Genomic DNA, 26,978 nt, shown 5'->3' with positions numbered 1-26,978 from the left:
TTCCCTTCAGAGAAGACCTCGCTACAAAAATAATTAACGTTTGAGATTTCTTTAACGAGATCACAGAGCCAGCGATGAGTGTTGTTAAAATGCTGTACTATTCTCATCCAAACGGCTCACAAATTGTCCTCGAACAAAGGGAGTACCAGGAAAAGCAAAAGGTGTTAGCGAGTCGTTACCGGGTGGAGACTGGGGGAGAGAGGCATCAGGAAAATTGTGCTAAGGTGTAGCTTATCTTCAACTTCGTTCCCAGTAGCTTCTCGGTATTCAAAATGGTGGCGCCTAATGGCAAGAAGGTTGAGCTGTGTTGTTAAAAGTCTTGCAGCAAGTAAACAAACGACAAACAATAATAAATATATCTTATTAGACGTTTTGTTGGGAAGTATCGCTGAGTATTTTTATGAGTTGTGCCGTATTTTGACGAGCCCGTAGGACGAGTCAAAATACAAATAACGAGTAAAAATACTCAGCGATACTACACAACAAAACGTCTAATAAGTTATTTATTATCCGACACGCTAAACTGTTATTTCAGTGCGGGCGAATTTCGTGGATATTTATTTACGATATTTATTTACAGAAGTATGCGAAGCGGAACGGAATTGGCGCGTTGAGTTGCTGTTTCTATTTTGGTACAATCATATATTTCATTGTACTGATTTATCACTTTCACGGGTTTATTACGAATCAACTTAACGGCCTGCTCCCAGTTGGCTTGTTAGCTCAATTGGTTAGAGCGCTGCACTAGTATCGCAGAGGTCAGTGGTTCGAATCCCGTACAGGCCTGATTTTTTTCAGGTCTGATTTTCGCTATTGCTTAAATAGCGCTCTATCTGCGATACTAGTGCAGCGAGGATCTACTGCGAGGATCGTGCATCATACGTATGTTTCTATTTTCTTCATTAAATGAAGAAATTTTCTGGTCGTCAAGCTGTTTTTCTTTGTTCGATTCATCTAATAAACTTGGATCTATATTTGCCAGCCCTTCTGACTCTTCGTCGTCGGAAATATGATTCAAATTGTCCGTCACTTTTTTTTTTTCGTAACTACAATCCAAATTCTTCGCTTGCGCGATGCGAGAAAACATGTTTAACCGGTACTCTACAATAGACGAGTACAAATACCGCGTGATATTTGTACTCGTCTAAGTGTAGTTGGATAATAATAAACAATTATTGGATTCGGTTTTTGTGATATCCGGAATAATCAAGGTCCAGGTAGGTGTTATCAACCGAAGCCGAAGGCTGATAACACTAACCGAGACCATAATTATTCCGGATATCACAAAAACCGAATCCAATAATTGTTTTATTATACATTGTTTTAAAGAAAATAACGCCAAACGCATTATCGCAGCGAACACAGTTTATTTTCGAACACTTAAAAATGCACAACTGTGTGGTAAACAAATTTTCACCGTTTTTATAAAACAATCAAGTGCAGAAAAGTTAAATGCATTTCTAAAGAAAGTATCACTGAAGTAAACTGTCGATCTTTTAGTATTTTCCGAATCTTTATCTTCAAGTAATTTCTCAATTTCTCGCTGGGTCGATGAAGCGAATCGAGAAGCCATTCTTACTTCGCTGTCCGTGAACATGACATTGCTCCACCGGAAATCATGCATTGCGCGCGCAACCTACAGATTATTCACTAATCTGTAGGTATAGATTAGTGAATAATCTGTAGGTTGCGCTGTTTCCCAGAATTAACTGTGGGCGTTTAGCCAATGAGAAGACAGATGGTGACTATAATGTATAATAAACAAGATAATTAATTCAAGTTGGCCTCCGTAAAAAGTTACTAAAGCTGACGTTTCGAGTGTTAGCCCTTCGTCAGAGCGGAGTAGTCCAACAAAAGTGAGACAGCAACTCTTTACAAAAATATGGATTTATTGGTGCAACTACGTTCATAATTTACTAAATGGTACTTTCGCTGGATTTAAGTGTTTGATCTCTTAGTGGTTCAAATTCAGAACATTCCACAAAAGAAGTAAAACTGTTTCGTGATTAGTTCTGTCCGTTAGAGCAGTTTTCAACTGAGTGTCGAAAAACCCATAATAATCACAGTGACCAATCAGAACAGAGGTTCACATTATCATTAGCCCATGAGGATTCGAACTCGAACTGAAAACAAGCAAACTGCTTGGAGCGCGGGAAAACGCGATTGCCAGGTCGCGATTGTTTTAAGTTTTGCATCTGATTGGTTGAGAGGATGGCGCGACACTTTCTAGACCAATCACAGAGCAAAGTTAAGTAAAGCCAAAGCGATAGGCCATTTTCGAATTTCATTGCTAGACTCTTTTTTCATTGCTAGACTCTTTTCATTCTTTCGAAACTATCAGCCTCTATTCTTTTCATTGGTAGACTCTTTTTGAAAACGAGGCCTGGTGCTCAACCATTCATGTGAAAATGAGTTTAATTTGCATGTAAATGAAACTTATCATCATATGAAAGGATCAGCACCAGAACTTCCTTTGAAAAAGAGGGTAAGGGTAATTCGGAAATGGGCCATCCCGCATTACTTTTAACGCTCAATTGAAAATTGCTCCATCTAGTACGCGCACGTAAGCGCCCAAGTAATTTTTACCTAGATGTAAATAACCAAAACTGATCGCATAATCTCACATTTTACAATCGCGAGGCCCCAATTCTTAAAAGAAGACTATCAGTTTTACAACAAATCTGATCAAGATGTCATTTTACAACTGATTTTAATAAATATTCCCCTAAGCAAGCCATTCCGACAGACTATATTCTAACCCCAAAGGAAAATGAAAACTTTTACCGTACAAACGGTACGAGTGCTTTCATTGCTACACGCCAATAACCGTGTCGTTCTGGAAACATCAAAGACCGTCCTAAATAGCTTCAAATTAAGCTTGCTTCACATGACAGCACAAGCCGTAGAATGCACGAGACCCCCATCTTCCATCACGTACTTTGTTGTTCTGAGTTTAGCTGGTGTTCGCTTCACTTGGTCAAAGGCGCTATATGTAAAGAGAGAATAACACCATGAAACAAGAACTGAAAGAACAGCTTTGTGAATTAGTGTCTTTAGTTCAGTGTAGAGCAATTTTCAGTGAGGAAAGTAATCTGGATTGTATTAATTTGCTTTACTTTTCTCTTTGATTAGTCAAGAAAAGTAGCGCCACTCTCTCGACCAATCAGATGCAAAACTTGCACCAATCACGTTTTGGTCATCCGCGTTTTCTCGCGCTTTGCTTGTTTTTATTTTGAGTGCCTATTGGCTCTTCAGGGTATTTTCCTTTGTTTTGATTGGTCGTCGAAATAAGTCTAGTTTGGGTTTTACAACACGCAATCGAAAGCGCTCTATTACAAGATCGAGATACAATACAATACAATGTTCTTTATTTCGAGAGGGTAGAAACATGATTAACCCAGTAAAGAGTTTTCTAACACATGGCCCTCGAATAAACCCACCCAACCCACACCAGGGGAGGACATCCATCACACAGTAATCTCGTGTGTGGGAAATTAACGTCTCCTACCCCAACCCTGCAGGAGAGGGGACCTCCATTTATTCGTACCTATCCGAGAAGACTAGAATATCTAACCATTTCTTGATGTTATTGAAAGGTAGCAAATTCTTCTCAATTATTTTAAGACCCTGAGTGTTGGTCCGGCCTGAGCTCGAACCCTCGACCTCCCGCACAACAGTCCAGCGGTCTATCCATTGAGCTAACCGGGAGGCGGTATAACAAGAGCTGCTATAGGTAAACCCAAGGAGTCCTCACCTCCTAAGTGGAGACCCAGCTGCACGGGCACAAGACATTTCGGTCAGTTTGGGTCGGAGGCAACGCTTCTTGACCACTTCATTTGGAGAAAAGAGCTAAGAAACAAAGACAAAACAAAACAAAACCAAAATCCAAAAGAACTATTCAGAGACAATTATTTCAGCACAGAAAACTTATAAAATTTGGGCCTAGTTGTTCAAGTTGTACAAATGCTAGGAAGCGGATTTTGAAAAAAATTTTTTGGATTTCTAAATATTTTTTTTGGATTTGCAAAATATCTTTGGATTTGTCAAACTTTTCGACAGTGAGTTTAAAATAAATATTGCGATTTGAAATATTTTTCGGGATTTGAAAAATATTTTTTGATTGTCCCTTTTCGGCTTCCGTATGTAACTCCACAAAGGACCACAAAACTTAGAGACAGAACAAACGAACTTACATCGACTTCTAGATTCTCTTTTAAAGGAAATTTCCTCTTTCTTCCACGCGTCGTTATGCAGCTCTGCCTAGCGCTTGCACCGCCATCAGATTCTTTCATCCCTCCGGTTTCCCCGCAATATCTTGTTTGAACCTCATCTGTGCTTGTACAATTGTCATTCGTATTCTTTTCATATGCTGCGCCCTCAGTAATTAGCCACGGAGAGTTTATTACAGTTTCTTTGCTGCGAGCTCGTGTTATTAGTGCGCTGCTCGGCGTTTTCCCGTTCTTAGGCGTTTTTCGAGCCACTTGTTTTGTCGTCCGAACAGGCGTTGGCTTGTTTAGCAGCTCTTTCCTCAGGGGGTAAAGGCTGTCTTTGATGCATACCGCTGGACTCGCACAGTCAGCGGCCGAATCCTGCACAAATGTGCGAAAATCATTAGCGATAAATTGTATGGGTCAAATAAATCTTAATAGAACCCGACAGAAAGCTTTTCTTTTTTCATTCATCGTTTTGCTTTATTGTACGATTAAACAATCAAAAAGTGTAATTTGTATCCGCAATTTTCTTATTCTGTTTTATTTCCTTATTTCAACATAACAGAACTATTTTAAATCTACCTATTGCAACCACACTTTAACAACTTTTATCCCGCATCATCCACTCCTTTCTTCCGGCAGCTTTCCCCCTCCCCCTCCCCCTGAAATACAGGTTTGGCCATTTCATCACTGCCCTTCGCTTGCTTTTCGAATGCACTTCTCACCCCTTCCATACCCCTGAAATTCATAGTTGGCACTTTCATCACTGCCCTTCGCTTGCTTTTCGACTGCACTTAAATATGACACTAATCTTATCGCGGGAGTTACCTCAAGCCAAACGAAATCATAAGGCTACGTCACCTGTCGGATGATGCCTAATCCCAAACGCGCCTTCCTCACGGCGGATCGAGTCAAAGGGGTCGATTGCTTGGGAAGTTCGTAATCTTCTCTATTCGGCTTTCGTAAGGAGGCCTGGCAACTTCTCAGGTCACTGCAGAAAACGAATAACTAATTATACCATTTCCAAAATAAAGACATTTTCAACTGAGAGTCAAAAGTAATCCTCGATTGCTTTATGTTTTCTTTCGTCGCTCTTTGATTGGTCCAAAATACTCGCGCCATTTTCTCAACCAATCAAATGCGACTTGGTCTTTCGTCCTCTCCAATTGACTCCATGAAGTATTCTTCCTTCTGGTTGGCTCTTGCAATTACTTTCGTTTTGGTTTTACGACAACCAATCAAGAAGCACTGCAATTCCCAAGAACAATTACTCATAGATGGACATATGAAGAGGGTATTGGCAAGGTGTTTGGTCTTCGTGGTAACGCCCATTGTAATCTTACCGTCTTACCTTGTAGCATCGCGGATTGATCTAAACCACGTCAGTGCTTCTGTTCTTGACTTGGAGTACAACAGCAGGGATTTATCCTTACAAGTTATCTGCGATTAAAATGAGGGTTATTTGAAACCAAAATGGCTCTGTACCGTCAACAATTCAACGAATAAAGGAAGTTCCGAGTGCTATCTTTACAACGTACCTTAAACAGGGCTCCTGCACCAGCGTTTTCGTCGTTTTCAGCCGTTCCACCTAACACTTGTTCCAGTTCGCAGTCGACCAATGGTAAAACGCGACGGCATAAGTACGAGCTATGAACAACACGCGACAAACTTGTAAGACCTGCTATTAAGGTTGTAGACCACACGTGACAAACTTGCAAGACCTGCTATTCAGGTTGTAGACCCCACGTGACAAACTTCTTAGACTTGCTACTCAAGTTGTGGATAAAACGTGACAAACTTTCAAGGTTTGTGCGCTACTTTGGCCGATCAAAGTTCTCCACAGGTTTCCCTCTACTTATGAGAGTTTTGTTTGAAATGTTTCAATTTCATGGCACTGAATTATCAACTGAGAACAGTTAAACAAATCCTTTTCGCCATTCCAGGAATCTCTTTCCGTTCTCTTTGCTGCACGAGCGAATTCTTTTTTTAACCAATAAATCATACACTTTCGCGTGCATTATTCTATACCTTTGGTCTTTGTCCAGTGAGCCACCTTTCTTGGCATAGAGGAGGATGTCGGAAAAAAGAAAAAACATTCTCTCTTGAGACCCTCGGCTGCATACCTGTCCATACAAAAGAGAAAAAAAACACTCATCGGCAAAAATTTGGTAATCTATTTACAAACCTATTTTCATCGAGTTTAAATGTACTAGCTTTCCATCACAAATGCTGATTGGTTACACTACTCGATATCTATCCCGTCATGTATAAGATATTAACGTAACCGCAAGTTTAGTGAGAAGCCTTAACAGTAGAAAATTGTCCAAAGCGCGATCAAAATAAAAGCCACCTGTTACTGATAAGGGATTTAAGGAAGGGAAACGAAATGGGATAGAGGTGACACGCTTGTTTTCGTGCCCTTGCTCTGCACTTGCTTTCCTAATTACATGTATGAAAAAGTATAGCGTTTGTGGACAAACCTGACTTCATAAGTCGTAAAAACATCTTCGAAAATTATTAAGTCATCAAAGTGAATTTTGGGTATCGGCCCTCATACAGCGGGGACGCACAGCGTTTTCCAGCTCACCCAATCGCGTTCAGCTCTCCTACGGGGATTTTTTCCTTAAAATTTTTCACAAAAGTGCACATGGGGCCGTGAGAGTCCAAACAAATGTAAAAAAAAAAAAAAAAAAAAAGGACACAGAAAACCAAAAGAAGCATGAAATTTGATGTGGAAAAAACAACGAATCACGCCCATCTAAAACACTTCTTTGCTCACAGCATCGAAAAGCTACATTTTGAACAGCAATCAAAAACTGTTAATTACCTTCAAAAGTGGTCCTTCTTTGATAAAAAGCCGCCCTTAGAAAACAAAAATAATCGAAGACGAAAATGAATCAATTGAAAGCAATTTAACCCTGACATAATCACTTTTAATCCCTGCGTCAAAAAGTTCATATCACATCATGATTTTTGTAACAGTGATTCATTTGTTACCTGGAGCAAGAATTTTCGGAGCCCCTTCTCCCGTAAGCGAGTTCTGAATGGAGAGCATTTTCTGGAAGTTTTCCCTTTGTCGAATGTTCTCGTTGATGTGGTGTGCGACCTTGTTGATTTCAACTGTAGCTTCTGAAACACATGATCAAAATAGAACTTTCTTAAGAGTCAAAAATCCATCTTTATTCAATATTAATGCTATTTTGTACTCCCTCGACAACATGCCTGCACTGAAGGCCAGCATCATAAATGTATATCATACCTTGCAGTTTCTCAAAATCAGGATGGTCTTTCGGAGTTTTGTTCAGAAGACTCTCAAGTAATAGTTTGTACCTGAAAGAACAAAATTGAAATTCAAATACAGAATTGAATTAAGGGGGTAAGTTTCTTGAGAAACTGTGGTGCTGCATCGGTGAAGGGTTGGGGGAGGGGAATTGCAAGATGTATATTTTGATAAATAAATGTAGATTGGCCACCATAAAGAATTCTTAATTAAAAGCTTTCAAAACACTTAGAAACCTCAGCTTGGAAAACCCTTAATGATGACTAATTTAGATTATATATAAAAACCAAATTATCTAAAAATATAGAAACATGGAATTTGTGCATTGGGAAACTGGATTTCACTTTATGCAGCACAATAAATCACTTGAAGTTCACAAGCCACCCTTTATGATTGCCACTGCTCCCTAAAAAAAATAAACAACCTATACTGCAAGTTGCTATGGTCCACATGGGAGTTGGAAACTTGTGACAAAAGTATCTTTGCAATTTTTTGTATATTTTTTACCTTGGAACTCGTTGTACTGGAGTTATCAGCAATGCTCCTAGATTCAGTCCTTTGCATTCCTCATGCATTTCTTGCCCTTTCTTAAAATTTGCAAATTCCACACTCTTCTTTTCCCACTCCTAAAAAAAAATACAAAAACACACAAGAATGAATCGTGACCCTTTAAGATATGATTCATAATGGTTATTGAACTGAGTGGAGTGCAATTTGGGCTGAAATCACACGCGTGATTTCAGACCAAAATTGCACGACACGAGGTTCAATTACCACTTTATTACATCCATTTTGAAATCGCCCAAATGCAGGACTTGGTCAATTCAAACATTTTTTACTGATGTAGTACTGAGCCGGTTTTTAAACAAAAAGTGGAACTGGAAACACTTTTACATCTTATTTTGTATGCAAAACAGAAAGACTTTGACATCATGTGTCAAAAACTCAGTCAAGCATAAAATAATGTGATGTAGAGCAAAAAATGGTGCGATTCACTTATAAATCACACCAATTAGAGCCAATTAGATTACAGGGACCACCAGTGATTTCAAAATGGATGTAATAAAGGGATGCTGGTCATTCTTAGGGATCAAAGCAACAAAACGTATATACTAGTCTGCTTCTGCTTTTTATTTACCTGCAAGGTAGCCTGTGCTGTAGCAAAGTTGTTGGCATAGGTGCTGTAAAGTTTAATGAAGGGTGCCAAGGCTAAAAAGGCATCTCCAAGGCCTAATGTTTCCATGTGACTCAAAAGCTCCCTGTTCACTGCTTGAATTGCCTCCACATTGGAGAAGATCGTGGTAATTACATTCTGTGGCAAGATGCTTGCAACTTGCAGAGGTGCAAGAAATTGCTGGAATTTCAAATTATGACACGAAAAGTTTGAACACTTGCCAATAATACAAGGTGTGTCTAATTGATTAAAAAGAAGTACATGAAGTAAGATAGAGTAAAGTAAGCCTTATGGTCCCATTGGTATCCCTCCAGAAATTTACCCTGCTACAAGATTAGCAGGCAAATGCAAGGTACACTTTGACAATAACCATTTATACTCATAGATAGAAAAAAACACTTTGAGAACCGAGAATCCATTCCGAAAAAAAATATATGTTTATTATCCAACTGTACTTCATAGAGTACAAATAACGCATGAGATGAGTACAAATATCATATGATATTCACTTCTACAAATATCATACAAATAATGTGAGTACAAATATCATATGATATTTGTACTCCAGAAATATCCGCGAAATTCGCCCACACTGAAATAACAATTTGGCACACTGGATAATAAATCTCTTATTAGTCGTTTTGTTGAGTAGTAAGTATTTTTATCCGTTGTTTGTATTTTGACTCGCCCTATGAGCGAGTCGAAATACGGCACAACTCGTAAAAATTCTCAGCAATACTACACAACAAGAGTTGTGCATCCAGAATTTCTATGGAAAGAGCCATAAGGAACACACTGATTCCTCTGGAAACATTATGGCACAAATGTTTCTTTGGTGCAAGGAAGTTTAACCCTTTAATTCCTAAAAGTGATGAATATGTAACTTCTCCCTAAAACATCCATACATTATCCAGCAAATAGGTAATGAGAATACTCAAACTTATCAGGCAGGGGTTGTTATCTCCGAGTCGATAAAACACCAAATTCTTGTGACTAATTAACAAGGAAGTGTGTAGCAACCATCTCAGGGGAGAATTGACAATCAGATCTCGGGAATTAAAGGGTTAGGGCCTTGAGCAAAGCAAGCTGGTCAGATGTCTGATAGGGATCTGACACTCATTATCAAGGCCTCAAACTTACTTGCAGGTGAAGAAACATTCGTGTCCTTGAGCCTTGATAAATATAATAATCAGGGCTCGACACTAACTTTTCAACTTACTTTAGAGCTAGCCAAGTGGCTAGTGACATCTTAGATGTTTTTAGATGTTACGACAATTTCAGTTTGTTTACTTGCCAAACTGGCTAGTGGAAATTGACAACCACTAGCCAAAACTGAATTTAGTGTCGAGCCCTGATAATGAGGGTCTCCTCAAAGGTTTTCTCAAAGAGAATAGCTTTAGATTTCATCCTAAACTTACAGATGTTATAGCATGCAGGTGATCCTGATAAGTCTTTTCTGTGGTAAAAATCTCATTGATGACCTTTTTCCTCTTTCTGGCTAGCGTCTGATTACGAAGCATGTGGTTGAATTCAGCAGAAATTGCCTGACTTGTTTGTGACAGTTGTAGAGACAGAAACTTCTTGGCATTGTTAACTGTTATGTGGAAAAAGATGAACTCTTGTCAGCTCCAATGGTAACATAAATTCTCTTCTAGTGTCTACACATTTTGTATATACACCAGCAAAAGAAAAGCTTATAACATGACAAGCTCTACAATACACTGCTACCTAATAATTATTGCATCTCGCCGAGTGACACTAATATAGTAAAAATTTTATGATCATGTACGTCAGAATCGAGTTTCCGCTAAGGTTGTCATAGCGAACAAGACAGCAGTGTTTGGACGACTTTCACCTGTGCGATCAGACTACGCGATCATCCATTACCTCTGGATTCAAACCATTTACTGTCCTAGTGGAATTCGCTCTTCCAAGCATACCGACACACGTACACGTATATGAGGTGTTCCTAAAGATGCAAGGTGTTTGTATATGTATAGCAGCTCAGAGCTGTTATCCATGCATAATACGAGTGCATACAATGATACAATTTGAAAGTAATCACCCGGGAATAATCCTAAGATCTATTTACTTTGAAACTGACGAGTGGTGCACGCTTCTCTGAGGAAATTTCTGATGGAAACAATCGTGTATCAAACTGTATTTCAAAATGTTTCCAAGTTTCGATCAACTTTTAGTGCTTTGCACATGTAAGCACTACAGTTTATGGCCAAAAAACTCCCTTAAAATCCCTAAAAGATCGGTCGAATAGTAAACGTTGAAAGAAATCATAAGAAAGGTCAATATAACTTCAAAAACTCACACTTTGGACGAAAGGGACTTGCATTTCCATTAACAGAGGCCATGATTTTTGCAATACTCTTTTTTTCCAGCACCTATTTGACAGATAAGAACGACGAAAACGTCGACTACTAACACCTTTTGCACAGTGAAAAGAGAGAAGTTTCTAGGAACCAAAAATTGTAAAAATTTCAAGAGAAACAACAACGAACATTTTAACGTTCAAACTTCCCACCCACTGCTGAACGACGATGACCTGGGTACTAAAGAACTCTGCTGGCCAAGAAGTACGAGGTTTCGTCAAGTTAGTACCCAGTGCTCCCCAGTGCTTTATTCAGGGATTGTCCTAAGCTACTACTCCGGAAATAGCTGCAAAGCAGCCTAAATACCTAACGGTGCATCTTGTTCCCACACTGAACGGTAAAAATCAGTATCAATAGTACAAATATATGCGCTCAATGAAAAAAAAAATGAAACGATTCCGGGACTACTAATGACATTTCCTTATTCGGGCGTAGTTAGTAATTTGCCCCGGTAAGTGGGCGACAAGCCGGAGTTAGGGAGCGGTCAGAGCCTTGAGGGACGTGGCAGTGGGTGAGAAACATGTCTTTTCAGACTACTCTCCAGTGACATTCGGAAATTGTAGGGAACACAATCTGCATCCTCCCTTTACGAGGGTGCATCTATCATTTAGTTTTCTTCCACTGGACAGACAAGATCACCTTCGGATTCGATGTTCGTATCCTTTGTTAAAACTCTCTGGACCCTATAGGAGGGGGGCATTGGTATCAATTTTTCGGTTTTTGTGCTAAGAAAACTTCGGTTTTCGGTTTTGGCGTTCATTGCAGTTAGCAGATTTTTAAGGGTTTTGTTAACTGGAATGTGAAAATTCATCGATTTAGGCGGCTTTGCCTGGGGTTTTCGGGTTTGATCTAATTTTTTGCGGTTTTGGATAATTTTTTTCTACGATTTTGCGGTTTCTAATACATCCCAATGCTCCCCTCCCATGGCATGAGTATACATTTTCTCCATACTGTTCTCCAAGCATTTTCAGTAGCACTGACGACGAGAATTTTGTTACCAATCAAAACCGTCTTCTGAATCAGGTGCCGATCATTTCTTTTATTCTTATGACCTTACTGTTGGGTTTAGAGGTAATGCTGTAGGAGGCTTATTAAGGTTTGAAGGATCACAGATTGGAATGGAGTCACAGCTTTCCTGTTTCCAATGTTCATGAATAAAATCTTTCTTTATTTCAAGGCCAAGTTAAAAATTTACCATTTATCTTAAATTATTTACATCGTTATGCTCTTGTTTCCTAGAAATTATAATTTTTTTAAAAGGAGTCCTACACAAACCAGATCCCAGTATCCTCAAATTCTGTGATAAACTGAATTGTCTACGCATTTTGATTGGTTCTTGCTTATAGTATATTGAGGGTACACGCATACTAGATGACATCACCATTAACCACATCTTGCATTTTTATCATATAAAACAAAAATATTCCATATTGTTGCATGTCTGTACAGTAATAGATCACAGAAGACCTCAAAATGTGGTAAAAATATCAGTGACATACTCAGCTGTGCCTGTGTTTAACTGTTGTTCTTTCCACATTTTGATTTCATCTGTGATCTATTATATTGCTAAACAGAGGGACCACAACATGAATTATATTTGTTAAAAATTAACTGCCACTGAAAATATTTCAGATAAATTGAGTAGGATAGACTGCACTATTTCAGCATACATTTTTGCAAAAAACATCTCTGTTTGAATCTTCACCTTAAACTTCATTAGAAATAATTAGACTTGGATTGCAAGATTGGGAAGAAAATTTCAATACTTTGTACCTAGAAACACCTGATGCCTGATAAGTAAAATCACTAACATGCACAATAAAATAAATAAAAGAAACCTGAATGTTCATAGAACAAATTGCATTCTGAAAATCAATCAAGAAAGATGTTACTCTGTAACAGAGACAAAATAATTGATTTCTCTTGTGTAGATTGTAGTCGAGTTAAAGAAGTTGTGTAAATTTTCTCAAATTCAGTTGTCAGTGATCAGTTGGTAAGGTCTTAACCTGCAAGCAGGATTTCATTATTTGTGCTTTGACACAAGATTTAAGGGGTTGAGCAATGCGTACCAGCATTTTACTTTTAGTACCTGACCCCCGACAAACATTTCCTGACTTGTCTCAAATTATTCCTGTGGGTGTAGAAGTGGGCATCCTGCTGCACTGAAACGAGGGTTTGATCACAAGCAAGTAAGGTCAACACTTGACCTGCTGTAGAACTGCTAAGGCTGAGCTGCATATCTTGCAAGCTTAGCAGAGGCAGATCCAGGAATTTTTGATTGGGGGGGTCCAAACTTTGGTTCAGAAAGGACTGTTGGACCAGGGCAAATTACTTCTCCCCCACACCCCCTTCCACCAGTCGCGGTTGCACGATATATTCCTTGGCCGCTTACCGTTTACTTGGATTCATTAAAAAATTCAGCCAGTTAAAAAGTGATATATGATCCTGTCGATGTAAGAATTTCAGTCTCAAATTTGTAAGCGTCAGGTCTGATAGGGGGGGTCCAGACCCCCCCAGACCCTCCCCCTGGATCTGCCACTGCTTAGCAAAATGATTTTCTTACAAATTATATATATACTATACCAATAATAATAAATAAAGGTAATAGGACCAAGTGGAGTCCAACTCAGTCTGTAATCATAGGAGTGATTAACAAAATTGGACAACTGCAAAGCAGAAGTCCAATTTGTTTATCATAGTATGAATACATACAGAATTGGATGACATGGAGTCCCAATTTATCAAAACTATGACAAAATTTGAGAAAGAAATGAGACTTTTGGTGATCCATTTTCATAAAGAAAAAAAAAACAACAACAGTGGTTGGACTGGCAAAATGTGTGACAACAGAGCACACACATGATGCATTCTGTCCACTTACACAGGAACGGTGTGTTAATGTCCCTTTAACTGTCCTATTACACTGCCAAATTACATGCCTAACACATGCACTGTCCCATCATTGCTCATATCAGGTGGATGACCAATCACATTCCAGAATTTTGTTAGAGTTTTGATTTTAATAATTAAGATAATAATAATAACCTGAACAATATTTTAGTATGAATAAGGCAAAGCCACTGTACCTCTCTGTACAACATAATGTAGTAATAATAATAATAATAATAATGATGATAATAACAATAATAATGATAATAATAGCCTTGCCAATATCTTAGTATGAATAAGGCAAAGGCTTTGTACTTCATTTCAAATTATTAATTTATGAAAGACAAAAAAAAATAAAGACTGGAAAAATAAACTGGTGACTCATAATATCACCTGTAAGAGAGGTCCACTCCTGATACATTCACTTGATTAATTAAATACTTTCGAAGCATGTCATCTCAGTCAGCAATCAAATGTCAAAATTAAAACCATGCAGTCTAAATGTGTAAATGATATACCTCAGAAACAAGATTCTGAAGCAGGCACAATGACCTTTCACAATTTTTTGCAATTCACAAGAAATAAATTGTTGCTAATTATAACACCTGTCCCTACAGTTTGTTGGAACCACTTGAAGGGGTATTGTATCCTGACCTAAGAAACTCTCTTTTTTCTTTTTTGTTATTTGATTAGTTTTTTTGTTTGCTTTTTTTTTGTCAACCTGACTAGAACACAACTATCTTATTCAAGTGGGGGCACCTGCCCCCTCTGCCAGTCCCATAACAAACTGTCCAATCTCTTTGTCACTAGGTCTCTCAGGCATTTCCCAGTAATCTTTTTTTCCATGAATCTCGTTGCGACAGATTGGACAGGTCTTATTTACATCACTCCTGTTTGGACAAAACATAAAAAAATTAATCAGTGTAATTTTTTAAAGTTAAAAGTCTTCAGCATCCTAGATTGCATAAAATCACAAATATAAAGTCTGCCCTCTTAACCCAGCTTTGAACAGCCTGGCCAAGGGTGGAGGGAGTCACTGTGAGAGCATACATATATCTTATTAGATGTTTTGTTGTGTAGTGTCCCTGAGTATTTTTATGAGTATAAAATAATCAGTGATACCACACACCAAAACATCTAATAAGTTATTTATTATCCAACATGCCAAATTATTGTTATTTCAGTGTGGGTAAATTTTGTGGATAATTTATTTATTTATGAGGAGTGCGTGACAGAAGAATGTGAAGCAGATCAGAATTGGTGCCTTGTCAAGTTGCTGTTTCTATTTCTTCAATATATGATGAAATTTCATTGTCATCTCACTGCTTTTCGTTGTTTGATTTATCTAATAAACTTGGATCAATATTCGGCAGCCATTCCGACTCTTCATCGTCAGAAAAATTATTTAAATTGTTTATCATTTCTTTTTGGAACTTCAATCCAATTCATAGCTTGCGCTATGCGAGAAAACCTGTCTAACCGGTTCTCTGGAGTACAAATACCACGTGATATTTGTTCTCGTCTTGGGTGTTATTTGATAAACTTGATAACTGCATTTTGCCATAGATTTAACTATCAAGTTAAAAGTGTTAAAAAAAAAAAAACTTAAGGTGATGAGGAAGCCAATGAAAAACTGCAGAGCTTTTACCTGATGGACCTCCTTTAGCAAATATCACAATCACATTCTAACCCTCTAACTCCCATGAGTGACCAAGACAGAACTTCTCCTAACAATATCAGTAGAATATTGAGCAGACAAGTGACATAAATTAAGAAAAACATCAGCTTAAGGATTATTGGTTGATCCAATACCAAATTCTCAACACTAATATCATAAGAATTGAATGGCAAACAGTAAGGAGAATTACTTATGAGATCTGGGAGGGAAAGGGTTTGGGGAAGTCTAAGAGAAGACGTCTCCTGCCCTAAAACACAACACAATCACACAGTGAGGTTTTAAACCAGGACCTCTTAACACTGAGTCCAGTGCAGCAACTCTTTAACTCCCATTATTTGATTGTTAATTCTCCCCTCTAGCTGCTACACTTTCCTTGTAAAAAAGTCATAAGAATTTGGTGTTAGATCAAGACTACCAACTTCTACTGGATTACTTTGAGTATTCTCATTACATGTTGGCTGGATAATGTATAGATATTATACTTAGTTCTTATTAACCGAGCGGGAGGTCTGTATGGGAGAATCTTGACCGAGGTCGCCAGTACAGACCGAACACAGTGAGGTCTGTACGACACCGCAGAAATACGTTTTTTAGGGCATGTTACAGTATTTTACTGGTCAGCAAACACCTCAACGAAACCATGAAATGCCGATAACTTTTACAATGTTTTTCGCCATGAGTCAAATTGACAGCGTAAAAAGTCAAAACTTAGAAAGAATATTGTAAACTTAGCTTTGAAACTTGGCTCACCTTTTGGATAGTTCTTAAGCTCAATTATATAATTTGCCAAAGCTGAACTGAAGCTGCACATGATATGAAATTGTTGTTTTTCGCTGGCGGCTCCGTGGCAACTAAGTTTTGTTTATAAAAGAGCTTATGCACCAAGGCTAAAAATGAGACAATTTTTGAATGGTTGAACCGGTGATCCGAGGACGCTGCACTATCAGGTTTGTAAAGCAGTGGCTTGAACCGTATAAATCGGCATGTCAACGGCACCTCAGTCAGATTTGCCAAAAAGAAGACAAAACATGCCCATGTAGCACGGCCACCCTATCCCCACTAGTTACTATATGTATCATAGTTAGCCAAAAAACCTACGACTGTAACATGCATAGGACTGAAGCCCCCAAAAGTACAAAGACTGGCTCAACTAGAGGAAGAATAAACCAAGGTATGCTTTAAGTACAAAATGTCCATTATAATGATGATAAAGAAGTTTTCACTTTCCAACTTAGTTTGTAATTTTTTTTCTGAGAAGCTGTAATTTTATTTCTGAGCAATAGTTTTACTTTCCCAACAAGTATTTCTCATTACAATTATGAATAATTTGTAGTATGTCTTTTTTTTAAGCTGCTTTTCCCTCACTAATCATTTTATTTTATTTATTTTTGCTTTTTCTTTTCTTTCTTTACTAACTTAATGCCATCCGCAACATAAAATGTACTGAGCTAACAGAATACTTCTGCTTTATTTGGCTCCCTGATTCACAAAGTAACATTACCATCTTGGTACTACTAGAAAACAAATTTTTAAGAAACAAAACTACTGTAATACATAGGATGCACGATCCTTCGCAGTAGATAGCGCTATTTATGCAATAGCGAAAATCAGACCTGAAAAAAAAATCAGGCCTGTACAGGATTTGAACCACTGACCTCTGCGATACTAGTGCAGTGCTCTACCAATACCGCAGTTCAAAATATATGAACTTCATATATTCATTGTATCTGATTTATCATCACTGGTTTATTACGAATCAACTTAACGGCCTGCTCCCAGTTGGCTTGTTAGCTCAATTGGTAGAGCGCTGCACTAGTATCGCAGAGGTCAGTGGTTCGAATCCCATACAGGCCTGATTTTTTTCAGGTCTGATTTTCGCTATTGCATAAATAGCGCTATCTACTGCGAAGGATCGTGCATCATATGTATTTAATACCGCAGTTCAAAATATATGAACTTCATATATTCATTGTATCCAAAACTACTGTAAGGTAAAATAATTATTATAATATAATTTAATCGATGTGAATAAAGCACTGCATTGTCTTTTCTCATATTGCAACAGCCTTGAATGAATCAACTATCTTCTAAACTTGATTTCTTATATTCAGAAGCTGCCTGAGTTATCAACAAAGAACTCTTGTTGGGTGTTTATGGAGGTGTAAAGAACATAATGATTATGATGATTAATCTTCCAAATTAGAAATGTCAGAGGGAAATTATCAGAAGTATTTTCTGAAGTCGAACAAATGAAGTTAAAAAATGTTCAGGAGAAAATTGATTAGATTAGGTCAGCTGTCAATTCCCAGTTAACAGTAAGTCATGAGGAGTAACCAAAAGCTTGTAATTAGCCTGTGTACCGCTGTGCCCATCTAGTCATATAAAAATCAGGGATGGGATATTCCCAAACATGAACAATGATAGCACCATGCAGATGTCCTTTTCCCAACTTATTAGAGGGAAGAGGAGCACTGGTATGGCTACGCTAGTTGTAGTCAATAAGAAATTCTCAACGAGTTTCAGCAATATACATATATTTTGCCACCTTGAAAAAAAAAATGGTTACAAGTCAAACAGGAATGTTTCATAATGATGTTCTCAGTGTGGGGATATGATATAATATTACTGATGGGGATCATAATTATCCTTACAGTGCTTCAGAGCATGTGATGTATATGATTCCTTAAGCACATGGAAACTATGTGAAGCTATGCAAAGCTAATCTAAAAAAAATGAATTGAAGAAGAAGAGTAGTTGATTATTTGCATAAATTAATGCAATGCACATGCAAGATAGTGGAATATACTACTTCAGGTAAACATACATGTGCCTGTAAAAGTTTCAAAAGACTGAGTCATAAAAATATAATAATAATAATAATAATTAATAATCATAATAAAAAAGTGGGTTTCATTGAAAATGCTTTCGTGTAAAACAAATAGAGCTGTTTGGGAAATTAAAGTAGCAGTTGTTGGAACAGGTACAAGCAAATGTACCAAAGACAAGTAATGGAGATCTACAATCGATTAATATCAATAAAGACTTAATTCAAGATAAATTGTAAATGAACCAATCATGTTGGATGGTCTCAAATACAAACAAATCACAATTTCTTCGATTTCCACTCCTTTGTAAACATCACAATTATATGAGCTTAAGTCAGGCGTTATTCTGTTCATGAGAGATAGCTTGTTGATAAAACTGCAAGTATATGAAATGAACAAATGTTTTCATATTTTAACTTCATGGATATATCAACAAGTTGAAATGGTAAATTGGCAACCGTAACCATTACAAAAGCTGACATTTCGAGCACTATGGACACCTGTTCTTAGGCAAAGAAAATCAGAAAGGTGGAATGGCAAAAAATCAGTCTAGAAGAGTAAAATTCTCAACCAAGCGAATGATTTCCAAAATGAAAAGGCACCGCACGTCGGCGCAAAGTGAGTGTGAATATTTTCACAACTCAATAAATACGAGTATCGCTTCATGCTAATAACACTTAAAAATCCAACCAGTCTTCAGACTCACTGGAAAATTATCTTACAGAACTAATCTCTTGCTTTGTCTGGATAATTATCGCTGTTTTTGACAATTCTGAAGGCGAGGGCGACTGAAGTACCATGATCGCACTTTGTAACGACGGCCAGCTAAAGTCAGCGAACAGCACAAAACTCCAAACAAAATGACTCCCCTGTACTGCTATTTGTTAAGGCGTGGTTTTAGTATTAAAAACCCATTCAACCATAATAAACAAGGAGAAGTATCATGGATATTTTCCAACTTAAAACCATGCAAAAGGCCGATGTTTTCATCGAACTCAGTCCACAAACATATGGAAGCACTTGGCAGCCTAATGTTGATGACCACTGACCACTGTGACGTCACCAAAACGTATTTCCGTGGTATCGGTCTGTACCAGTGACTGACCTAGCTTGGTTAATAAGATGTTAATTATATGGCCGTGTCTTATATGCCAATTTTTTATATTCTTTGTACCTTTTTTTTCCAGACTGGTCTATATGCCGGTCTAAATGGGAAAATCTAGACCGCTTTCAATATTGATTTCAGCCAATCAAATTCGTGAATTCGGTAGTTCCCAGTACTTGTGAGACACAGCCATATAATATTAAAGAGAAGTTACATGTTAATCACTTCTAGGAGTTAGAGGGTTAACTCATTGGCCACCATGTTCTTCCTGATAAAATCCAAGCTTATTTACAATCACATCATACCTGAAACTATTACATTTCTTACCATCTTTCAATACAAGTCTTGCAAAAGCTATGGACACAGGCCAGAATAACTTCTGCTTTTTGATCCATACATATACAGCACTCCTCACTGTTAGAATCCTCTGAGGCTACTTCATCAACCCTGAGGACAAAAGAGATGAATAAAGGTAATTAATTTTAAATTATTACACGACTCCCGCAGTCAGAGGGCCAATAACTAAAATCAACCAATCAAAACGCTCTATTGCCGGTCCAATATTCTCTAAGTATTGGACCAGGCACTGTCCCGAATGGTCCCGAATGATACCGCACTTGTGTCCCTTTGAACTTCAGTCGTATAATAAATCTCTTATTAACCAAGCTTGCTCGGGACCGTACTGGAAGAAATCGGCCCTCGGTCTTTTTTGTACGGACCGAGCGCAGCTCAGTCCGTACTGTCAAGACCTCAGGCCAATATTCTCCTAGTACGGCCCTTGCGCTTGGTTAATAAGATAATTATATGTATTATAATGACATGTTTTGGGGATTGCTTACTGTTGAGAAAATACTACAGAAAGAGGTGACAACCATGAAAAGAAGGCAATTTCCCATGGGTTACCTTGCAATGTGTAAATTAAATTTTCTTTTGCTTTAAATACACTGAATCCTAAAACAGAAGAACCCTCTAAGGTTTGCCACACTCCCAATGCATGGCTTTGCAGCTCATAGACCACTTTCATAAATGGCTGCCAGATTAATATTCTTTTGTTTAAATTTAAATTAGCCCTTCTGGCCTCATTCTCCAGTACAAAATTCAAAAGAATACATTATCTCAAGCAAGGCCAGAAGGGCTAATTTAAATTGAAACAAAAGAATATTAATCCGGCAGCCATTTATGAAAGTGGTCTACTTGGTAGTAGCAACCAACTAGTAACTGTGAGGTACAGGATGATTGGGCTGAATTTTTTTCAGGCTTCTTTTCTCACTGCAACAGCCCTTTTGCAGCTAAGCCATCACGTGACCTACTTTTCATGAAATTATGGGCTATAACTTAGCCGAATTCAGAAAAGGAAAAAGCACTTCGAAAATAACAAAATGGCCAAGTTTGAGGCCTCCATTATTCAAAAATGAGATTTGATGACACTCTGAATTTTTTAATAAATAAGAAGGTTTATGTGGAAAAAGTTGCTGGAGAGCAAGGCCTTGCTCTCCAGCAACATTTTCCATACAAATCTTCTAAATTTTCTGAAAGTTCAAACCGCTGTAAAAACAGTGCTCTGTAATTCCCGGGGCCCAAACTTGGCCGTTTTGGTATTTTTGATATGCTCTTTCCATCTCTGGTATTCTTCAAGTTGTATCCCATAATGTATATCTAAAATTGATCACGTGATCCCAGCTGCAAAAGGCCTATTATTGTCAAAATTTTTAGCTCAAATGTGAGGACCATGGCTTTCTTTGATTTCAATCCACACGTCATTTAGGAAATTCATGTCCTTAAATATTGAGTCTTGAATCATTAGAAAATCATTAAAAGTAAAGGTTACAAAAATGACCAGTTGACAGCCAACCACCACTGCTATGTGGCCTTATGAGGACTCTGAAGTTGTCTGTTAATAATCATTTATGATATTATTTTAAGATTTGCACAGCCACTTCCATTTTCATAAAGTTGTATGCTACTCTCCACAGCTAATTAATATGAAAAAAATAATTGAATCCTGCACTTTAGGGAATGTTGGTGTGCTCTGTGAATTTCTTGACAGTGTTGTGAATACTCTTCTTTCAGAAAAAGCCTACCAGTTGTATTGTAATGCTGTGTCGCTAAAAGTTCACTTAGTAGTGAAATTAGCAGAATGAATGTTTCATGTACATTAAAAAATTTCTGGACATGTGTCATACCTAGTAAAAATCACTGATGCACAAAGAGATTCATGAATTTCTTCTAATTTTACTGGACATGTTTCATATGCCTGCAAGGTAGTAAGGTACATGAATATCACACAGAAATCATATTGAAATTGAAACCAATATTTTCAACTCTTTTACTCACTGAAGACAGAATTTCTACAGGCAACATCAAAACAATATTGAGCTAACTAGTGATGAGAATAAAGAAAAATATCAATTAGGGGATTATTAGTTGATTCAATACCAAATTCTCCAAACTTACATCACAAGAATTGTATGGCAGACAGTAAGGAGAATTACTAATGAGATCTTGGGAGAGAAAGGATTAAAACAATTGCTTGCTCGATTGGAATAATGTCATGCCCAAATCTTCGCTCCGACGAAGGGCTACCGCTTGAAACGTCAGCTTTTGAAATCGTTACGGTGGCCAATTTACCATTTCAACTTTGTTGATATATCCAAATGATTTCCTGCCCAAATGGACACCTTTGGTTTGAACAATCACATTAAACTTGTCAGTAGCTGAAAAAACTCAAAATTTGCCACTATTTACATTTAACCCTCTACTAACAGAAAGTCTTGTGAGCAGACAGTTCTACCAAATGAACAAACATTTTTTTCAATTCTTTTTTCAATCTCGGTTTGTCCATGGGAAAGCAAGATGTCTTTTCGAATTTGTGTAGCCACTTACTCTTGTATATACATAATGAATTGATATATGTAGGAAATTGTAAGTCCAGACATTTTGTCTCTGGACGTGTTTCTTTTATTTTTTCCAAGTCAATAAAGATTATATCTATCTATCTACCTATCTATCTATCTATCTATCTATCTATCTGTTCATTTGACATTACCAAGAGTCAGACATAAACTCTCTGATAAGCCCTATTTTTCTTTGGTGTCCACTTATGGTAATGATTCCCATGGATGGACAGTTCTGTTGCTTGCTAGAGAGTTAACCATATTATGTCATACTTGGCTGACTGCTTTAAACAAGCAAAGCTAAGCATACCTCATCCCCAACAGGATCAATTTTCTGCCAGTCTTCATCCACTACACTATGCATGTGCCGCAGTTGCTTTGTGATATCTCTATACAACTTACAAAACTGTCGAAGGTCCATAATTCTCTCACTGTCAACATTTGTACTAGCAGAATTGATCTAAAGATTGGACAAAATCATATTAATGATTTTTATTTCAGTCTTGTACAAGGAAGGTTGAATTTTGATATAATAAATGCCTGAATCCACTTAGAATTTAGCCCTGCACAGCTGACAGATGTACCAGTATGTGTTCTTGCCAGCTTAGTGCCACATATTCTGACAGTGTTGATGCTACAGTATTGGGGTACCACCTCCCCAGTATCCTTTTTTTGCTCACTGCAAGCTTTACATGATCTTACCAACTAAATAAAATATGGTGGATTTAACATTCCATTAGAATACTTTGCAATAGCTCTTCAGAGAATGGGTCTGAAATATTGGTTAATGTTGAAAGAACATAAAGTTGCAAAGTTTCCCTTGGGGAGACCGAAATGAACTTTTCTATTCCTCTGCAAAGTAGCTATTAGACATATTTGCCTTGTTGGTGAACAGGAATGATGTGTTCTCCAAAAAGTCAAATTCTTTGGATTTGTGGCTAACAGCCAAATTAAGAAATTTCAAAGTTTTACTTATAGCATAAAGAGACAGCCCCCTCCCCCCCAATTACCTGGAAAAAAATTGCAATTATTATAGTTTTTTTTTTTCTTGAGAACAAGTTCACAAGAAGAACATTGAGATGCCTAATGGCAACCAGAATTCTATTATCAGTCACCTGCTGACTAACAGGACCTAACTTTGTGTGAAAGGCCAGCTTATACTTAGTATCAGGGCTGTGCTCTAACAAAAAGGAAAGGGAGCCCACTGCTCTGAAACTTTGACATACAAGGTGCCCAGCACATGCTTTTATATGGAAAAACTAAAGTTCCTAAGTCACCCAAGAGCAAAAGTAAAGTGCCAGGGACCACCAGGCACCGCTATGCCACAGCCCTAAGTATACATGTAGCAATGATACCACTCACTTTAAAACAATATATTCTTGTTGTAGCTTTCCATAGATATGGAGAATATTCTTCTGATGGTTCCTTTATAGCAAACATGATGTAATGCCCTTTACCCTCTGCAAACTTTCTAAGTCTGACGAGAAATTAAATATATAATTATTTATCGAATGATGACTGCATATCGAGAGCAAATAAATTACATTGAAACCCACATAAAGCACTCCCCCTCGTTGGGTACAAACACTCTGTTAAGGAGATCCAGGCTAAGACTACATGTTTGATAAAGCTTTCACTGCCTGTGTTCTTTGTATGCATAATTACCCACCAGTGTTATAAGCAAGCTCTACTTAACAAATGGTTTCCATGTTGCTGTGCATCTGTAAAGTAATCAATCACAGATGATGTCAAAGTGTCGCAAGACTATAAAAAAAGTTAATAATGGGTGAAAGTTTCTAAAGAAACTGTGGTGCTGCGTCGGTGGGGGTAACAAGGTAATTAATGGTTATATCAACTAGGTTGAAATTGTTAAACAGCCACCATATAGTTAAAAAGCTGACGTTTCAAGCATTAGCCCTTCGTCAGAGTGAATGATGAATGGCTGATGATTGAAACATCAGCTTTTCACTCTTTACAGAGGCCAATTTACAATTTCAACTTAGTATAGATATAAAAAAAGTGACACACAAGGCGGTGTTCTAACCACATTGATGTCATCTGCAATCTGTTAGACCCACAGCAACATGGATCTATTTGTTTTATATAACAAAGAAATGGTCACGTAATCTATACATCTGTCCTCCGATGGACCATTAGATGAGTAAGAACCAAGCAAAACCTGTGCATAATTCAGCTTATCATTTAAGTGTCGTTTCAACCTAAAAGGTTGCCATAAATAATGTTTACTTATATGTGTTCCAGAATTTAAGTTGTTAAAGTACCATGCAGATATTTTGTAACAGACTTGTGATTTATTGAAGTAGCAAGCTGAAATAGAGTAAGATTAGCTGAATTTCTGACTTTTGCTGTGTCTTAAAATGACTTGATCCAAATGTAGCATTTATTTTTGTTTTTCGTTTTTTTTTTTAATTCACTTTAATCACACAAACAACACTACTTACAATACGTACATCAAGGACACTTACGTACATTATGTTACAGTACTGACAGTTATGGTAATTACAGTACTCTTACAGTATTAATATAGTATTAATACTATATTAATACAGTATTAATATTTATGCTACTAACTGCAAACATACACATATTTTAAGGCGCAAAAGAGTAATTACTTGAATTTAGCGTTTCTTGACTCTGCCCTGCGAGCAGAGCCTTTTAAACCCATCCTTGAATCGAAAAGGGAAAAAGGCTCTGCTGACATCCCGTTGTGGTTCCTTTGAACATGCGTGGTGGTTGCCTAGACACTGCTCCTTTTCCATGCCCCCTTGAACTGTGTGCGCAGATTTGGTAATCTGTTTACATGAAAAACAAAGGCGTGTGCACCAAAACCGGTTTGACTAGAGGCTAAACTGGCTTGAGTAGCCTGAAGTTTTGGGCTTTCGGCATTTCAAAGCAACAACAGGATGTTAGCAGAGCCTTTCCCCTTGGAGGGTTAAAAAGAAGAAAAGAAGAAGAAAAGAAGAAAAGGCTCTGCTTGCAGGGTATCTTGACTCTAATTAATTAATGAAAAGAAAACGAGCTACACGATGTATTTTAATTAAAATTGTCTGCAATAAGTGTGAGCTGTAGAAAAAAAAAATAATAACAAAGCACAGTCAGCTGAATTGTCAATCTTTGCTTTGTCTTCCAAATACAGCACTCTCGTGACTCAGTCAAACGCAAGGAAAAATATCAATAAATAGCTACCACTTTTCTGTCACAAGCACAAACTACAGTAAAAAAACAAAAGTTGAAGCTTCTTTATCTTTAAAGAGTCTTTAATTGTTGATGATTACCTTGATAAACACAAAACGGGACATCCAAAGTGTTACTTTATCACGAAAAATATTCTGTGCAAATTACAAATCTGAACGTCGCACTAGAAACAAATATTTTGTACAAAATCCATTTATTCCTATTCGTTCGAGTACTTACGTTTCATTTAGATGTACTACGGCACCTAGAGAAGGAAAAGAGAATTAGCATACGCTTAAGTTATGACAGAATCGTGCAAAATTTAGTAACATAAACTATCGAAACTAAAAAGTGTAAATATGAATTAGACCTTCACTGCCGCTTACTTTTAAGACTGTCGTGGTTGAGAATCGCAAGATCTTTCAAAACACCAGCATGATCATGCAACAATTTGAGCGCGAAACTATACTGTTGACCCATTGCTACAAATTAAGTGCGTTTATATACTCAGTAATTATCAGGAAATGGATAAAACAACGGTCGATACCAGAAAAACAACCATATTGAAATGAATGATCCTTTCTCCTTTGAGGAGATCCATTATTTGTAAGCGGTTTATCAGTTACAGCATGCGCAAGAGATAAAGCAGTAAATAAAATTGAAGAGGGACTGGGGACGAGAATGTATACGCGACTTCAACTTAAAGTAGAAGATACCGGAAGATTAAGAAAAAAAACAACTTGATACCATAATGAACTGCAGGGTCCTAGCTGATAAAATTGCTCTTTTGTCTCTGTTCCCTTCAGTTTGCCCGCTTCCTTGACTTTTGTAAAGTAAACAGGAACAAGAAACTTTAGACTCAACCACAAAAACAGGTGGACGCCCAAATATGTAAATGTAAGGGAAGCTAGCGGATATTCACGGCGGTCTTCTGCGGAGGGCAAAGTTTTTAGATAGTTCTGTCTGAAGTTCAGATAAATGGTAAAGTGCTCAAATTCTAGTAATTCTGCCTCGTTAAATGGAGAAAAAGAGACATTAAAGAGGGTAAGGGCCAAGTTATTAGAAAAAGAGTAGATTTACAAAACGCTTTTGATTCGCGAGGGTCTCAGTTCCATGGCCCCGGGGGACACGCTGACTAAACTGGTTCAGACTATTATCTACTCATCAAGTGACTCAGAGCAGTTAGCTATGGACAGAAACGGAAAATATTCAAAGACAAACTCGTAAACGAGATTGGTTGTGACGTGGTTCATCGGGATAGCTCACAAGGGGCCCACACAACCGGCGTGTCTGGTCGTTCGTTCGAAATATATAGAAATGTATGGGAAAATATTGAAGAGTCA

At 37.6% G+C, this 26,978-nt stretch overlaps 2 protein-coding genes across 5 annotated transcripts; both read right to left on the bottom strand.

Moving 5' to 3' along the window:
* Positions 1 to 1,869: 1,869 nt before the first annotated feature.
* On the bottom strand, positions 1,870 to 11,240 carry LOC111321440 (rho guanine nucleotide exchange factor 39). Of its 2 annotated transcripts, XM_022924321.2 has the most exons (15): positions 11,179 to 11,240; positions 10,989 to 11,061; positions 10,084 to 10,259; positions 8,630 to 8,845; positions 7,999 to 8,117; positions 7,471 to 7,541; positions 7,209 to 7,340; positions 7,039 to 7,073; positions 6,240 to 6,334; positions 5,750 to 5,858; positions 5,563 to 5,651; positions 5,073 to 5,202; positions 4,194 to 4,589; positions 3,755 to 3,849; positions 1,870 to 2,986 (listed from the first exon to the last, which is right to left on the bottom strand). In XM_022924321.2, exons 2-15 carry the CDS (start codon positions 11,029 to 11,031, stop codon positions 2,884 to 2,886), a joined length of 1,809 nt encoding a protein of 602 aa, XP_022780056.2. In that variant the 5' UTR covers positions 11,032 to 11,061; positions 11,179 to 11,240; the 3' UTR covers positions 1,870 to 2,883. The 2 variants fall into 2 exon arrangements, with proteins under 2 accessions (XP_022780056.2, XP_088592081.1); XM_088735955.1 differs by having other exon boundaries at positions 10,989 to 11,225.
* A 956-nt stretch (positions 11,241 to 12,196) lies between these two features.
* LOC111321446 (RING finger protein 141) lies at positions 12,197 to 26,250 on the bottom strand. 3 transcript variants are annotated; one of them, XM_022924329.2, is made up of 8 exons: positions 26,022 to 26,149; positions 25,876 to 25,900; positions 25,074 to 25,253; positions 23,803 to 23,917; positions 22,751 to 22,900; positions 21,730 to 21,800; positions 19,874 to 19,993; positions 12,197 to 14,828 (listed from the first exon to the last, which is right to left on the bottom strand). In XM_022924329.2, exons 3-8 carry the CDS (start codon positions 25,160 to 25,162, stop codon positions 14,684 to 14,686), a joined length of 690 nt encoding a protein of 229 aa, XP_022780064.1. In that variant the 5' UTR covers positions 25,163 to 25,253; positions 25,876 to 25,900; positions 26,022 to 26,149; the 3' UTR covers positions 12,197 to 14,683. The 3 variants fall into 3 exon arrangements, with proteins under 3 accessions (XP_022780064.1, XP_022780063.1, XP_088592082.1); XM_022924328.2 differs by lacking the exon at positions 25,074 to 25,253 and having other exon boundaries at positions 26,022 to 26,247; XM_088735956.1 differs by lacking the exon at positions 25,074 to 25,253 and having other exon boundaries at positions 14,699 to 14,828; positions 19,852 to 19,993; positions 26,022 to 26,250.
* Between the last annotated feature and the right edge of the window lie 728 nt (positions 26,251 to 26,978).

Source organism: Stylophora pistillata, chromosome 10 (assembly GCF_964205215.1).
Source record: "Stylophora pistillata chromosome 10, jaStyPist1.2, whole genome shotgun sequence".
Taxonomy (NCBI): domain Eukaryota; kingdom Metazoa; phylum Cnidaria; class Anthozoa; order Scleractinia; family Pocilloporidae; genus Stylophora; species Stylophora pistillata.
This window is presented reverse-complemented; position numbering and strand designations above follow the sequence as displayed.